The sequence below is a fragment of the Melospiza melodia genome, chromosome 5, assembly GCF_035770615.1.
Source record: "Melospiza melodia melodia isolate bMelMel2 chromosome 5, bMelMel2.pri, whole genome shotgun sequence".
Lineage (NCBI taxonomy): Eukaryota > Metazoa > Chordata > Aves > Passeriformes > Passerellidae > Melospiza > Melospiza melodia.
In genome coordinates this window covers 21,079,634-21,096,507 of record NC_086198.1, presented here as the reverse complement: position 1 = coordinate 21,096,507, position 16,874 = coordinate 21,079,634, and the positions used below count along the sequence as shown (strand labels likewise).

At 50.6% G+C, this 16,874-nt stretch overlaps 2 protein-coding genes across 2 annotated transcripts in view; one reads left to right on the top strand and one right to left on the bottom strand.

The window, feature by feature from the left end:
* The window catches only part of TNKS (tankyrase), a 127,693-nt gene extending 120,261 nt beyond the window's left edge, over positions 1-7,432 (top strand). The window contains exon 27 of the mRNA XM_063156565.1: positions 2,046-7,432. Coding sequence (XP_063012635.1) covers positions 2,046-2,132 — 87 coding nt within the window. The 3' untranslated portion in view covers positions 2,133-7,432. The remainder of the gene's footprint in view (positions 1-2,045) is intronic.
* A 74-nt stretch (positions 7,433-7,506) lies between these two features.
* DUSP4 (dual specificity phosphatase 4) lies at positions 7,507-13,147 on the bottom strand. The gene is made up of 4 exons (XM_063156567.1): positions 12,754-13,147; positions 9,888-10,024; positions 9,257-9,476; positions 7,507-9,118 (listed from the first exon to the last, which is right to left on the bottom strand). The coding sequence occupies exons 1-4, from the start codon at positions 13,145-13,147 to the stop codon at positions 8,733-8,735; spliced, it is 1,137 nt and encodes a 378-aa protein (XP_063012637.1). The 3' UTR covers positions 7,507-8,732.
* Positions 13,148-16,874: the final 3,727 nt, after the last annotated feature.

The following is a 16,874-nucleotide window of genomic DNA, read 5'->3' as shown; positions in this document are numbered from 1 at the left end:
GTGGCTTAGCTGGGACTGCCTTTATGCTGGGACTGCCTTTATGCAAGGACAGAGCCTGAGCTGGAGATGGGCTGTGCCTGCTCTCCAGACCAAGCATGCTGTGATGATGCTGCTGATTAGATTGTTGGGTTTTCTTTCATTTAAATGGGGAAATAAACAGCGAACTGCATCTAGATAGCAAATGCTACTCTTATCCACTGCTCTGCTCTGATTTATGCCATGCAGAATTGTCTAATTTCCCCTGTGCAGCTCTGATGGAGTCTGTTAAGAATTGTAGCTTCTCTCAGTAAGCTGTCTTACTCCCATTGCGTTTTAGTGGCACTACTGCAGCATCAAGGTCACGTGCATTTTTGGAGCTCCAGAACATCTTGACGATCCTGGGCTTTTTACCTGTAGGTTCCCAGCAGTGACAGAGACTGCTCTTAAATGGCAGCTGGAGTAGCACAGGAGTCTTCAAAAGTTGATTCTTAATCTGAAGAACTCAGCTAGACCTTGACTCCATAGAAGTATTTTGCTTACTACCATGAGTGGCTCCCAGATCACATGATCAAACTGAATAACTACAAATTTGTGATGACAAACGTCCCAGGTCCTGAGAGAGCTGGCTGATGGTGTTGCCAAGCCACTCTCCATCACACCCTGAGATTACCTTGGTTGGTTGGAGCATGCTGCTAATAATTCCGAGATCATGGGTTTGATCCCTGTATGGGTCATTCATTTGGACTTGGTGGTGTCCTTGCAGGTTCCTTCCAACTCAGAATATTCTGTAGTTCTGTGATATTTGAAAAGTCATGCCAGTCAGGCAAGGACCCCAGTGAATGGAAAAAGGGAGACATCGCTTGGATTTTTTAAAAGGGGAGAAAAGTAGACACAAGGGAACTACAGATCGGTGATTCTCACCTCTGTAGCTGGGAAGATCATGGAACAGATCCTCATAGAAGGCACATGCAAGACCAGGAGGTGATTCAAGACAGCCAGCACAGCTTAAGTAAGCACAGATTATGCCTGACCAGTCAGGTGGCCTTCTATGATAGAGTGACAATTAGGGTCTCAGAAAGCCTTCTCTTTTTTGATCAAACAAGCCCATCTGTCTCTCTCAGCATCTTCTTTATCCTGTGCTCTCTGCCCCAACTATCTTATTGGTCCTTTGCTGAACTTGGCTCCAGCTTGTTGGCATCTTTCTTGTCTTGTAGAACCTAAAAGTTGTGTGTGGTTTTCTAGATGTGGTCAAGGAGGGAGTACTGAATGAACAGCAGTCGCTGCTACACCTGGTAATTTACCACAGGATGCTCATGGCCTTTACTGCTGCCAGGACACACTACTGATTCTGCTTTAGCTTGCTGTCTCCCAAGGAGCCCATCACCTTTTCAGCTGAGTAGCTTCTCATCCTGCAGTGTTAAAAGGAATTCATCTCAGGTGCCTTTGCCCTTGCTTGATTCCATGGAATCATCATGGAATCATCTTCTTCTGTAGGCCCAGTCTCATCTGTCAAGGTTCCTTGGAATGGGGCCCTGCCCTCCATCAACTCTAGCTTTGTTCTGGGGCTGAAATGGCTACCAGCTGTCTCCAGGAAACACTGGACAGATAGACAGATGACTTACTGGGTCATGTGCTTTGGGTGGGCCAAGTATTTTACTGCCAGTGAAGGCCTTTGCAGGTTACATTGCAGGCTGTTGTCCCTTTTGAGGTCCGACTTTATCAGTCATCTGAGATTTTTGAGGAACTTAACAGACACTGACTGATTTGTAGGGTTAGCTAACAAGGAGAGTAACTCTGAATTCCTGTTGCACACAATTTCTGGCAGTGACTGTGGAAGAATGGAGGAAACATCTTTTTGTTTGTGTATTAACCAAGGTGTTAAGTACATCCAGCAGTTCCACACAGTGCTGACTAGGTTTGAAATACCCACTTTTTCTTGCATGCTGTGAACATAGAGCTGGTTCTTGTACTGTCCTTCCTGGTCACTGTTTAGTGAAATGCAAAAACTGGAACTTGCTGAGTTACCCTTGCATAAATCAAGGGTTTCTTTCTTATTTTACTTTCAGGCATACCCAGAATATCTCATTACGTACCAGATTGTGAAACCTGAAGCTCCCTCACAGACAGCAACAGCAGCAGAACAGAAGACCTAGTAGCTTCAGAACAGTGGAGAAGGATGTGACTTCAATCTTGGACTGGATGGATACATGTTTCAGAAAATCAGTATCACATAAAATTCTTAACAACCTGGAAATAAGCTGTATGTCTTAAAGTATTGCTGTCTTGATGAATATGATAATGAGTAACTCTTGCATACTCAACTGCTACTGTTCCTCTTGAGGAAAGTTTACAAGGGACTGCCTTTTAATAACATATCTCAGGCTCCTAGTCTCTGCAGATACCATGTGTAAAATAATATTGGTTTGATCTAGACCTTGGGAACATTATTGTGCAAATGGAAATCTTTATTGCTGCCATCTCACATGTTAAAATTTCAGACACTACTTTTCTAGTTATTTTATTTGCAGATAAATTACATTAAGCCCATCATTTTCTTTTCAGCATACACCATTCATTTCCTGTTTTCAAGAGATCCTATTTATTCTCCTTTTGTATTCTGAAGTTGAGCCAGAACTTTCTTGAAAATATTTTGCACAAAGTCAAGTCGACTAAAATCATTAACAATGCAATATAAATTTCATCTGAGGAGGGGCTAGGTCAAGTTATTCAATACAGGGGGTTTTTTGCACACCTCTGAGCAAACAATAACATGAGTGAGTGTATCTTTGGAGTGGAAACAAACGATGTCAGTTTGCTGCCTTGTCTGTGTGAGTTTTCTGGGGGAAGCCCTGGGAAGTGTTTGCAAGGGTAGAACCAGCTCTTGTGCTTAGAAGAACTTCATGCCCTCTTCTGGCATCTAAAAGAACATTTTATAAGGCTCCTGTTAAGTACAATGCAGCTTTTGAAATGTTCTCCAGTTACAGCAGGGTATGGTTTTGCTGGGAGAAGCAGGTGAAAAGTCAGAAGACTTCATACAGGAGGGTGTATCTGGTTCATGTCCCTCTCTAAGATGACACCCAGTAAATGGGTTTCAGGCTGGTAAGGGAGAGTTATTACAGCAGTTTCCTGTCACATCTTTGTGTGTGACATCACAGTTGAAGAGCTTAAGGGATTTACAAAAGTAATTTTTTTAAATATCAATTTTACATTTTGATGAGAACAAAATTTTAAAGTATCAGTTGGCAAGCAGATTTGTTTGCAGGTATACCAGAGAACAAAGTTAGGATTTATTCACTTAATACCCTTCTTCCCAAATTCCCAGGTTTATTTTGCTGGGTAGGAGAAAGTTATTTTTAAGCATTGCATAGCACAGCATCAGTTTCAAAAGTCCCCCTTATGGTGGATATGGATTTAACAAAAGTAGAAACTGTTTCTTTTTTGTGGTGTTTTACAGTTTCAGAGAAGGTTGAAGATCAGGACTTGTTAATTTTTTTCCTAACAACCAGTACCCGGAGATGTGCTTCAGTGTTGACCATGTAACATCTGGAGGAAAAAAAATGTTCCTTTGGACACAACTTGTGGTACATTACCCTATCAACCAGCACTATCTGATGATCCAGTTCATGCATTCAGGTTTTATCCCCCTTAAAGCAAGAAAGCAACAGAATAGTGTGCTCTTAGTTCATAAAAATGTACACGCTCCCCAGAAATGGGATTTTGCTAACACATTTGTATAAAACACTTAAGTCTTGTATAAAACAATTAAGTCTTATAAAAGACTTAATCCTGAGGAGCATTTCACTTTCAGCATTAAGACACAATACTTTTATTTTTAATGGTAAGGCATTAATGTTGAAGCAAGTCATCCTCACAAGAAGTAATCACCAGTAATCACCCACTGTAAAATCAGTCATTTGATGCAATATGGCTACCTGAACATAATCTCTTTGTAATATCTCTAAAGGAAACCTTAGAAATAGCAATACTCCAACAGAACTTGAACTCTTACTTTTCTTGAGCTGACAGTGGATATATGGTTCTCGCTTCATTTTGTGACCTGATTAAATATGTAGCTTTGAAGTCCCAGCCAGGCTCTAGCCTAGTTGTCCTTTTAAACAAGTTTCATTGATAAAATTGGGTGCTTGTATTTTGGCTACTCGTTTCATAGTGTTAGAGGATTGCAAAGATCACCACTAGGCTTTGAAGCTTTGTATTCACCATTGAAGTTTGGGGTTTGTTTTTCATTTAGTTAATAAGGGCATGAGGGGATGTGCCTATCTGCTCTAGGGTTTCAGATAGCAACCAGAGTGCTGCTCTCCATCCCCAGTTAGACATAGTTTTAAATGGTGAAACAGCTGTGCTGCTTAGGTGAGCAAAATGGTTAATGTGGGTGTGAAAGTTAAAACTTTACATCTTTCATAAACAAGAACTAATCTAAAAAGGAAAGCCCCACCGAGCCCGCACCGGATGCTGTTCTTGCTTGTTGTTTCCTATGTGCTGGTTGAACTGATGGCTAGACAGGATTCCTTTTGCAGCCTGAAACTTCTAGAAGGTAAAAATAGCCTGGAGGAGACTGAGGGGAGACCTCATTGGGGTTTTCAACATCCTCACAAGAGGAAGTGGATGTGCAGGTACCAATATCTTCACTCCCATGACCAGTAACAAGACTGGAGGAAACAGCATGAAGCTGAGATTAGTAGGGAGATTTAGGTTGGGTATTAGGAGAAAGGATTTTCACCCAGAGGGACCCCAGGGAAAGTGGTCTTAGCACCAAGCCTGATAGAATTCAAGAAGCTTTTGGACAACACTCTCGGGCACATGGTGTGAGTCCTGGGGCTGTCTTGTGCAGAGCCAGGAGTTAGACTCAGTGATCCCAATGGGTCCCTTCCAACTCAGCATATTCTGTGATTCGACTTTCCAGTATCTTTGAACTGCCAGTGTTAATGTTTCTGATGTTCTGTGCAGAGTAAAGGTGCTGCGTGAGGAAATAATTTTGCAGTGGTTTTTGTCTCGTAATGACGTGAGCTCATATCCGTTTGTGGCCAGACACAGAGGAGTACCCAGGCCTGATGATGCATCTGTGTGTTGCAGACACCTATGCAGGAGTAGCATATGCTGTCATAGGTGCTCTTTCAGTTCAAAACAAAGTGAGGATTGCCCATCGATACCAAAGTGACCCGTTAAAAACCCGGCGGTGGTGCTGGTGCTTTTGGCAGGCTGTTAACGGTACAGACGCTGCTGCTTCAGCTGGGGGAGTTAACTACAGTGGGACCTTACAAATACTGTGGCCCCATAACCAGGCAGGTGCTGCCTCCTGAGAAATGAAGTTTTTGACCTCCTGAGAAGAGCAGTCCCCTGGTATGGGGATGCTCATTTTGCAGCATTGGATCACCAGTGGGAGGCACAGTAGGAGCTGAGGACATAAAAACACTGGGCTAAGCCCTCATAGGCTTGGGAGACCAGGGACAGAACTTGGTGTCTGCTGGCACCAGGGACAATGTGTCTCTCAGGCCTGTTGATCTTTGTCAGTGTCCCTTTGAGGCAGCATTTTGAAACTTCTGTGTAGTTTCATAACAGGACCTTAATAGGCAAAACAGAAAGAAAAGTCACCACCTAACAAAGGAGGGTTCTGCTCTCCACTGCTGAAACTGTTTCCATGAGACTGATGAGTTAGATACCTGGTGCAGAGTGACACTGCATTCTGATTGCTGTCAACAAAACTTTTGTTAGGATTAAAAGCAGACAGTACAGTACCTTAATAAGGTATATTTTATTTTTTCATTCTTGTTTTTATCTACCAGTTGTGTTTGATCCCAGCTCCATAGAGACTGTTACAAACCTCTTGTACTAGTTCCACCATGTGGCAGTCACTATTGGTTTTTTAACCTCTGTTTCAAGTGTTTGCATGAGATGCAATTGAATCCCACTGCATTATGTAGCAGGAATTTATTTTGTCTGCAAACTTAAGCTTTGCTTGTTTGTTGTGGGAGTACCTCAAAAGAAAATTCTACACTGAAGCGGAGAGAAAACCCTGCAAAATGTTGTGCACTGTTGGCTGTGGTGGCCAGCAGACACAGAAAAGGGATGTGGCATATGGGAGGGAGTAGCTCCTGGAGAAAGGCACTTTCTTGGCTCTGGAAACCAGCTGCTCCTGCTGTTTGTTCTAGGTTAGAGGAGGTGTCTGCTCCCCGTGAATGTGTGAGGTGCTGAGGGATGCAAGCATGTTGTGCCACTGCATCCCTCCAATGGCATCAGTTTCTGCACAGTTCATGCACTGCCTGCAATTTCCATGTGGGACTAACAGAAATTGCCCTGAACAGGATTTTTTAAGATGGGTAAAAAGGAAGGGTCCAGCCACAAAACAGATTAGTTTGAACATTGCTAATAATTCTCAGAAGCTCAATGTCAGGAAATATGTGAATTTATTTTCAGTGGGATTTCTCTGTTTCCATGCTGCTTTGCTACAAAGTCTAGCTCAGAAATCCAAGAGGAGGTGCATCTAATGCATGCTTCAGGTATGTTAAACTGAATATTTGTGCAGCATTGTAAGCTGTGCTGCAGCCTGCATGGGGAACACCTGGGAAAGCACATACTCAGTTCTTGTCTCATGTAGCAACTGGCTTGTGAACCTCCACAGACTTGAATCCATTGGTGATCAGAGGTGGTGGCTTGGCACAGTCCCAGAGCATGTTCTCCTGGTCTTTCCAAGAGTGGCAGGACAGATGTGCAGAGAGGGAGCAGCAGTGTTCCCACCTCTCTCAACAGAGAGTAGATGTGAAACCCAGGGGATTGGGGAACACTATATATGTGTTAAAATCTGTGAAGCAAGGTGATGAGCCTGGGAATGTGTAGGGGACATGGGAAGCAGATGCATTTCCATTACACTGACACATATGCCTGTCAAGTCACATTATCTGGCTGGTTTTGATGTATCAGTCTTGCTGAGTGTGTTGGTGGCAAGTTTTAGTGCTGGTCCTATTAATTACTAATGTAGATTATTAGAATCTCGGTTATTACAAGATAATTTTGACACTTTCTTAACATCTGCAGAACTTGCTTCAGCTTTGGAAATTGAAATGGGGATTTTCTGTGCTGTGGTCCCATGAGCTTGTGCTTTGTCATTCCTAATTGCTTTCTCTGGCAAGCCACATGGCAATGTAGCTGGGGGTTGAATTTCTAGACCTTTTTTGTGTAACTTGTTTTCATAACTAGCCCTGTATTTGTCCTCTCTTGGTTGCCAGTTACCTGGAGCTGGGATATCATTTATTTATTTCTTCTTTTACCTTCTCTCTCAAAGTTGAAGACGATGGGCAGTTTCTCAGTCTACCTACATGGTGGACTTTAGGTAACATCTCTGTAACAGCTGAGTTTGATCTATAAGTGTGCTTGGCTAAATGTCTGATCTGCAATACCTGTAATAGTTTAAAAGTCAATAAATACATTTTTAACAGTTGCTCTGTGAAAATGGAATGTGTGCAGAACCTGCTGCTCTGTCTTGGTTTTAGGACAAATTTGCTCCAGTCAAACTGTTGAAAACAGTTTTATTTTTATTTTCTCCAAACAATGTTTTCTCCTTCCCTCAGGCAATAAATAAAAAGTTAATTTCTAGAAAAAAAAAAAAAGGAACAAAACCATACATATGTACATCAGCCACACAGGCATCTTGTGTGTTGGACTGGGCTGGAGGGAAGGACAGAGGTAGGGTGGGAAATAAGGCTCCAGGTGGGTTGAAGATGAGGCATTTTCAAGGCTTGGGCCAAAAGCTGCAGAAATGTTGCACAGGTGAACAAGACTCAGCACAGGAAAAGGGCTGGTCATGAGGTGGGAGAAGCTTGAAAATGCTGGATGAATGACACCTCTGGGCCAGCCTGTCCTCCACCCCACAGCTTCTCTCTTCCATTATGGCCCACCCATGTCCCTTCCTGCTACTTTTGGAAGAAGAGCAGCAGTGGGACGGGTGAAGAGGAAACTGAACAGAGTAATCAAAAGCAGCCCAGACTGCTGCCCCAACCCCTTCTTTCTCATCTTAAAGCCACAGGAGATTGGACCTAAGTTTTCTAGAAACCAGTGATCCACAGAGGCAAGAAAAGAGGCATTTCAGACTACATCTCTCCCTCCAAACCACTTCCCAACCACAAAGATTACTCTCCCCCTGGAATAGGCTCAGCTGGTGATTTGGCAGGTGCCTGCCAACTCCTGCCTTATCTCCCCAGGCACTGGCAGGGCTGAGGTTGAGTGCAGGCAGCCCCATGCCACCACTCCTGCTCGCCCCAAGGCCCTGCCTGCAGCTCTGCTTGTCCAAAGTGTACCTGGCTCAGGTAAGCAGCACCCACCACACACACCAAGGTGTCTCTGCAAGAGGGAAGGCTGCTGCACGATAAAAACAGGGAATGCTCCCTTGTCAACCTAGATGAGCTGGGACCAGAAACATGGGGAGAAGGGGAGGTGTAAAAAACAAGACAGTAAAATGGGGATGGAAATACGTGAAGACCAGGCACTTGAGGAAACCCAGTATACTATTTTGTTCCTCCCCCGAAGAGCCTGGACAATGTCAAGGTTTGTGGCTTTTACAACTTCGTGCTTTTAAAACATCACAATAAAAAGCAAACAAACCAAGATGAGGTAAGAAATTTCTCTACGAAAAAGATGGCGAGTCCAGGGTGAAGGGCAGTGTCCGGCACTATTGCTTAACATCGCGGGGCTCGGCGCCCCTGCACGCCCGGCACTGCCTGCCCAGCTGGCCTGGCCCTGAGCTAACAGCTGGGCGACGTGGTGATGGGGCTGTGCAGGTAGGGCAGGCTGCTGGGGGTGGCATGGACACCGACAGACACCGGGAAGCTGAAGACAAACTGCGAGGTGGGGGTGGAGGTGGCCTTGCCCCGCTCCCGCAGCGTCCCCGAGGGGCTGACGGCCTCCACTGCGTACGAAGTGGCCAACACCTGCGACTCGAACTGCAGCAGCTGCCCCATGAAGCTGAAGTTGGGGGAGATGATGCTCCGGCGCTGCTTGACAAACTCGAAGGCCTCCTCTAGCTTGACACGCTTCTTCATCATCAGGTACGCCAAGCAGATGGTGGCCGAGCGGGAGATGCCAGCCTGGCAGTGCACCAGGACACGGCCACAGCACTCCTTCACCGAGTCTGGAGGGCAACAGGGGTGAGACGTGAGACCCACAGCCTGCCACCGCGGCCTGGCCCCTCACCAAACCTGCAGGTGGTGGCTGACCTCCCTCCCACCAGTGCCACCAATGAACACAACATCTCTGCACAGGCACTCACCAATGAACTCAATTGCCTCCATGAACCAGGAGCTGATGTCAGCTTTGTGGTTGTCCTCCACAGGGATGCACTTGTACTGGTAGTGCCCCTCGAAGTGGTTGGGGCAGTCTGAGGAGACGTTCAGCAGGGCTGTGATGCCCAGTGCGTCGAGCATGTCCCGCCGGGCTGCGTGGTAGGCGCTGCCAAGGTAGAGGAAGGAAAGGATCTCCACAGGCCCACCCTGTGACAGAGGAAAAGAACTGGTTGGCCAGGGGACAATGGGAGGCAGGACACACATCCAGATGGCTCAGAAGCATGGCTGTAGCAACCTGGCACCTGATCCAGGGCCCTCAGAAAAGGGAGCAGAGGCTGCCTTCCTGAGGCGCTAAACCTGTTTCAGCCCTTCCTCTCCCTCCCTGTCCTGTTCGGAAACAGGCAGGTGTGGGTTAACAGGATGTGGGCTTGTCCACTCTGTGGGGCACATAAACACCCTGGGCTTAGGAGGACCACCATGCTTTCCCATGAGAAGAAAGGAAGCAGGGCTCTGGCTCCGCAAGCCCCAGCTGAGGGAGAGCAGAGAGACTCCCACTGGAGCAGGTTCCAATGCTGGAAGGGCAGTCAAGATAGCTGAGCACTGGGCTTTTAGACATACCTGGTCATGGAAGGGGGTCCCACAGGAACTGCAGCCCAGATCCAGGGGCTCAGCGCTGGTGGGGGGTGACACATTGCTCAGGGACTTGGTTTTTGCGCAGAATTCGGGGTACTCCGAGGAGAAGCGCTCATAGCCCCCTGCAAGAGGAGAGGCACCAGGTGTTATCCCACCCCGCATCCACAGCGCTGCAGAACGCACAGCCGGAGATGCCCTTGGCCACTAGATGATGCTACAGCGATGGAGAGTGGTCCCTGCCCCTGGAGGAGCAGTCGGGCTCTCGGCAGCAAGGGGGGGATCCCTGAGGATCAAGAGCACCAGGAGCAATGATCTTGGCCACCCAAAGTCCCTGCTCCAGGGCTCGGTCCCCTGCATACTGCCAGCCAAAACTCCAGACTGGGGCCAAGGTTGCTCTCTGAGACAATGAAGAGAGGATTTATTTCCACCATACTCTGACTTAAATGGGAAAAGCTGCTCCGAGGCCAAAGACTGTTCAGTTCTCGTTTTCCCTTGACACATTATTTTGTCACAAAAGACAGGCAGGTCTCCCATTCCCAGCTTGACCCTCCAGCTCAGAGCTCCCAAAACGACAGAGCAGGAAAGCCCTGGCTCTGGCCAGGTACAGCCAAGCTGCCCTCTGAGAGAGGTGTCTGCTGCTTCCCAAGGACACAGGTGCAAACTGAACGTGGAGCAGCTCATTCCTCTGCCCCGCTGCCAGGGGGATAAGCACAGGGGATGTCAGGGCTTTGTCATGGCAGTCAAAACGAGAGCAAATCCTGAGTTCCCAGGACAGGGTAACTGCAGTGTTGGCCTGCTAATAAACACTTCTGGTGACATTTCCTTCTCTCATTCAAATCAAATTAACAACCCTGATATCCTTGAAGGGTCTGACTTTGAGCCTCGAAATCAATGAAAATCAAGTACTTCACTATCACCACAGGACTCCAGCTGGATCAAGCTCTGACTCCCAGGATGGTTCCTGAAGACTCAAACCAACTGCAAGACCTATGCCTGCAGATTTCAGCTTACCAGAGCATACAGCAGGACACATCCTTCTTATCCAGCCTTAGCTCTGAGACTGCCCTGAACAAGGCTGGATATTCAAAACAATGGATGCAAGCGTCTCAAGCAGCCCAGGAATCCCTAGGCAGCTAGAGCCCCCCCACTGCCAGCATCCCAGTGTCCTTCGTGGCTTCCTCCCCCTACAAAAGGAAGGGCTCCAGTACCTTAAAGCAGATTTATCACTGCGTTTGCATTGTCCCTCCCACGCAGCCAGGACAGTTTGTAGAGGCTTCATTTCCCTGGCCTGACATCCCTTTACAGTCCTACTGCTTCGAGTTGAAAGAGCATCCAAAACCAAGAGCCTTTGTTAGACAACTTCCAGGGATCTGGTCCTAAAATCCCTGGATCTACCACATCACACTCCAGTGATCATCACACCATGAGAGGGAAATGCTGCCCAGGGTGATGGGCAGAAACATCTTGGAAATAATGATTCTTGGAAAGAAAAAGAGAGCTTTTCAAATGCTTCTCTTCAATGAAACTCATCAGATTCATTGATCCAGCAGCTCCTGGCAGTTCATGCCAGCCCTGCCCGGTGTAGGAGCCAGGCAGTGCAGGAGCCCATGGCCAAGCAGCCCCAGCCAGGCTGTTCCACGGGGAACCTGGCAGCAGCCTGACCTGCACAAAACACTTCAGGATCTTCACTGTGACCTGCGCCTGACAAATGTGCACTTGGGCATGCACAGCTCTGGGTTAGTCTAGCTCTCATGGAATCAGAGCAAGATCATTTTAGTGGCTCTGTGGAGCACAAGAAGACTGTAGTGCTGAGACTGGGTCTCTCAGAGCCCGTTCCTTAAAAGGGCTCCCATTCCAACCAACCTCCCACGAGAACCACAGAGGCACCAGGAGCTCTCAGCTGACAAAGGCCACCCTTGGAGCAGAGCAGCGTTTCCTGCCACATGCGTGGCCCCAGCACCACGCTGGCTCACGGTGAAGGAGCCGGCTCCTAAGCGAGCCCTTGCTGTGCAGGCACTCCCACAGCAGCACATCGTATCGCATCCCGGGAACAGCTCCTGCTGCTTTTACTGTATCTAGTACAACTCATGTGCTAGTTCCTCCATCTATCAAGCCTCTTAATGGATTTGCTATTCTGCATACACATCCTTACCCCTGCTGTAAGTAAGCTAAGGAATAAATTGACTCTCAGGCTGTAAACAAAAAAGAAAAAGCCCCACAGAGCTCATCCAGGAACCCCAGCTGAGCATCCCCCGCCTCTAAATCATCTCACGACAATTCTCAGGACGAGCAGCTCCAAATGTGCACAGCTTCCCATTTAACACACGGAAGGGGGGAAGCCCTGATCCCTGCTGTAGTGGCAAAGAGAGCACAGAGGCATCCCCGGGTTTTCTGCCCGCTGCAAGGGGACATCGCCGTGACGGCCGGGGCTTGACCCTGCACAAATACCTCCTCTGCACCTCCGCGGGGCTGGGGCTGGACTCGAACAAAGCGTGGGGGATTCCCCCCACGCACTCACTTCCCTCAGGTCCCGGGCAGGGCCACGGCGCCCGCTCGATGTCCCTGAGCCGGCTCAGACGGCCCGGGCACCCCCACTCGGGGCTGACGGCCGCGCTGCCACCGTCCCGTACCCAGCTCCGGGCTGCGCTCCCGCCGGCTCCCAACTTGGGCAGCACGGACGGCCGGGGGCGGGAGAAGGCAGCGCCCTGCCCGCCCGGGGCGCGGCGAGCCGGGAGCCCCATTCCCGGGCGGGGGCAGCCGTCCGCGGCTCCCGGTGTCCCGCCCCGGTTCCCGGTGTCCCCCCCGGCTCCCGGTGTCCCGCCCCGGTTCCCGGTGTCCCCGCCGCCGGTACCTGCCAGGAGGCGGATGTCGGCGCGCGCCGTGTCGCGACGGAGCGCGCGCACCACGAGCGCCACGGTGCTGTCCTCGCGCAGGGCCTCGGCGCGCGGGCTGCGCTCGTCGTACACCACGACGGCGGCGTAGAGCCCGGCCCGCAGCCGCGCCCGCACCTCGCCCTCGGCCGGCAGGATCTGCTCCAGGCTCACGGCGCCCTTGGCCCGCCGCCGCACGATCGTGTTGCAGCGCACGTTGAGCGCCCCGCGGATGTGCCCGGCGCTGTGCGCCAGGAAGGGGCGGCAGTCCAGCACCAGGCACCGCGCGGCGCCGCCGGCCCCGGCCTCGTCGCGGCCCACGAGCCGGCGCAGCGCGCTGCCCTCCATCTCGCGCAGCCCCTCGGTGGCCACCATGGCGGGAGGGGGCAGGGAGGGAGCGAGCGAGCGCCCGCCGGGCCCCGCGCCCGCCGCCCGCGCCGCTCGCGCACCCCCGCGCGCGCCGCGCGCAGCCTTTACTACCCGGCGGCGGCCGGCGCGCGCCCCCGCCCCGCCCCGCCCCGCCCATCCGCCGCGCGCCGGGGCCGCATGAATGGAGGGGAGGCGGCGCGCGGGCCCGGCGACGTCACCGCCTCCATTCACAAAAAAAGAAAACCCGGCCGCGCCGCCCGCCGGCCGCGGGCTGTGAATGGGGGAGCGCGGCGGCCTTTGTCACCGCGGGCAGCGCCTGTCACCCCCGGCCCGAGCCCGCCGCGCGCGCCGAGGGGCACACGCGCACGTGCACATGCCGCGGGGCACGCGCCCAGCAGGCGACACACACACAGACACACAGACACACACAGACACACACACACAGACACACAGACACACACAGACACACACACACACAGACACGCGCACACACTTAGGCACGCAGACACACAGAGTCAGGCACACGCAGACACACACACAGACACACAGACGTACACACACACTCAGGCACGCACTGACACACAGACACACAGACACACACACACACACATACACACGCACACACAGAGTCAGGCACACGCAGACGCACACACGCACTGACACACAGACACACAGACACACACACACACGCACACACGCACACACAGAGTCAGGCACACGCCGCGCACACTCTGCTCCTTTGTCCCCTGGCTCCTGTTCCGCCCGGGCCGCCTGCCGCGGCGGGGGGCGCTGAGCAGGGCCCGCCGCCGGCCCCGCAGGGTCCCCCTGGGTCCTTATGACTGCGTATCTCTCTTTCCCCCCGCCAGAAAACGGCGTCTCATTTGCTGCAGAGCGCTGAAAACAACTACAGCACCCTGCCTGTGATGCGGCTCTGTGGAGGGGGCTCCTCGATTTCATTCCTCACACAGAGGAATTCTATTTTCGGTTAAAAGCCTAAAGAGTAAATGCACAGCCCTAGAGGGTTCCAGGAGGGTCTCCCCATAACCACTACCCAAACACTGAGCCATCATTTCGCCCCAAAGTCCCCTTTGGGACTGCTTTCAAACAGAAGCAGTGTGGCAAACCACAATGCCAGCAACCATGCTCAGGGCATTTCCTGCAAACAGATGCCGGCCAGTCCCAGGTGAGTCTGCTTCAGAGACCTGGAGGTGTTCAGCTCTCCCCGTGTGTACCCAGATGTGGTGGGTGTAAGGTTGGGGGCACAATGGTTATTCAAGCCCATCTGCCCCATCACTGCTTTTCACAGAGGGCAGCACTTGGAGAGGCAGCTCGGCTTCCCCTCCTCCCTGCGTGCCGGTCGCTGTTTGCCCGGGCACGGCCGGCTAACGCCTGGCTGTGTGTGCGTGTGCCTGCCTGGGAGCAATCCAGCAGCACACACGTGCAGGGCCTGCAGCTGGGCACACTCCCACCTCCTGCACACTCTGCTCTCTGACCCTGCTGCTGCCTTCTCCCCTCGGCCTGAGTCAGCCCGAGCTTTGCTCCGGTGTCTCTTGTGCCGTGCCCAGCCGAGCCAGATGAGCTGGGGGAAACACAGCTGCCATTCGTGCCATACACCCCGCTCCAGGAATGCAACAGGTCTGGAAGGCTAATCGTCTCCCATCCCAACCTGCGCCAAACACAAGAGCAGCAAAACCTTTTTCTGCTGAAGTAAAGCAGACTCTGGGTGGCCAGCGACATAGCAGAGACATTCTTCCTTCCTTTAGAGAAAGCTGTCAGAGACAAAAAACTCAAACTGAGAACTTGATTACAAATTAATGGAAAATTATGCAACCACACCAACAATACTTGAACTCATGCTGGATCATCAAAACATCTTTAAAAGTTTTGGGCAAGGCCTGATGCCAAAATACGTTTTCTTTGTTCCTCTTGGGGAGATGTTGGCCATCACCCCAGGATGAGCTAGCCTGGTGTCTCCAATGCCCTCTGCACTATCCAATCCAGTTTGTACACTAAAATCAGATAAGCAAGGGCACAAAGTGTATGTCCTTTGAGGCAAGCCTATCATCTTAATTTTTCCCTCTCTCATCCAGCATGTGACTGGGACAAACTGCTCTGAGGTGGGAGAGGAAGGCAGTATTGTCATGGGTGCAGGAAGAGGCATTTGGGCTGATGTCCCTGGATGTTTGCAAGAGCACTGATGGAGGACATTATTTCAGGGTGGAGTGTGGAAGGATGTGTGTGCATGAGCATCTGGTGGAGATTTTCAAGTATTTCCATGTGCCTGAACCCTTTCCCCACTCTTAATCCTTTCCTGCTGTCTACCTAGATGTGGCAGGTTCTTGGCTCTTTCTTCCTGGAAAATAATCTGCTGGGAATGCCACTGTGCACCCACACTGGGCATTGTCACCGCTGTGCTCCCGGCTGGTCACCTCTGGGCTGCTGGCTCACAGGCATGACATGTGCAGAAATGGAACCCAAAGGTGAGAGTGCCCAAAATGAACCAAGTCAAGGCCAGGATTCACTGCTGGGGGAGAAGAGGGAACTCCCTCACTGCAGTCAGCCCAAGAGGAGATCTAATTTACTTTATTTATAGAGGTTTTAAGATAGCAGTCATCAAAAATGCTTGCAAGGCAGAAGGCACAAGTCAAAAGAAGCAGCACAGCTATGTGGCATGGAGGGGCAGGGTGTATGGAAAGGATTGGGGAAAGGATTTGGGATTGGAGGAGACCACAGGGCTCCATGCCTGACTTTGTAAGCCCAGAGAAGTGTGAAAGCTAATATTCCTGTCAAACAGCATCCGTATGGTGCAAACTGAAATATATCCCGCTGGAAAACAAACAACCAAAAGAAAAGAGAGAGAGAGCAAGAGACATTCATTTCCTTTGCAGCAGAGTCAAGGAATCATCTTTTATAGGGCCCTGGCCAGAAAAGGCAATTGTTGAAAGGGTTGAAGGGAAATGAATTGTCAAAGGAGGCACATATTTGGATGATTAAATGTCAATATGTACCTTGAATTAAGAAAAAGGAATTTACACCTCATCTCACTGTGGCAGTGAAAACCAAATTAGAGTCAGACTGTAAATTTGCCAGCCAATAGATACCAATTTGTTGGGCTACCTAAAGGCTTTTTCTGCCCAGAGAAATGCCAAAGCAGAAGTTCCCCTGGGTGGGCAATAGTAGCTGTGGGCAGCTCTAAGTGGCTGGGCTCTGTGAGCCCTCTGGGCTCCTCCAGGCTTTCCTGGCTCTCCTCCCCCGGCTCCTGGCCCCAGTGTGCACTCAGGGAGTCCTGATGTGCTGTGCCAGGCTGCAGGTCTCAGCCACCTGGCTGATGTGCCTGCCTCTGTGCCACTGGGCTGGCACATCTGCCAGGACGTTGCTATCCTGGAGTTTTCCCAAGAGCTTGACTCCCTCCATGCCCCTGGTCAGCTGTGGATGGACAGAGGTACAGAGCACAGAGCTACGTCCTCCCTACTCCTGGCACGTGACAGAAGCTGCAGCGTAAAGAGGCTGCCACCTTTCCCTGGCTGCTCCCAGGGGCTGGCCAAAGGGTCGAGTGGTTTGCCCTGGCATGTGCAGGAAGCCTTTGGCAGAAGTGAAAGGCAGAATCAAGGTCTCAGCAACTTGCAACTCTGCACTTACTGACAAAACCCAGCCTTCCTGGAGTGCCACAGGGGCATGGTTCCCTTCTGTCCTCTTGGAGCACCCTACAGCTCTCCTTTCATGCAATCTCCCT

Excerpts from the sequence above, each read along its gene's own strand:
- DUSP4 (XM_063156567.1), bottom strand. The coding sequence starts at position 13,147 with ATGGTGGCCACCGAGGGGCTGCGCGAGATGGAGGGCAGCGCGCTGCGC. Across the intron at positions 10,025-12,753 it reads CGACATCCGCCTCCTGGCAG|GGGGCTATGAGCGCTTCTCC; the intron begins GTACCGGCGGCG and ends CTCCTCTTGCAG. Across the intron at positions 9,119-9,256 it reads GGAGGCAATTGAGTTCATTG|ACTCGGTGAAGGAGTGCTGT; the intron begins GTGAGTGCCTGT and ends GTTGCCCTCCAG.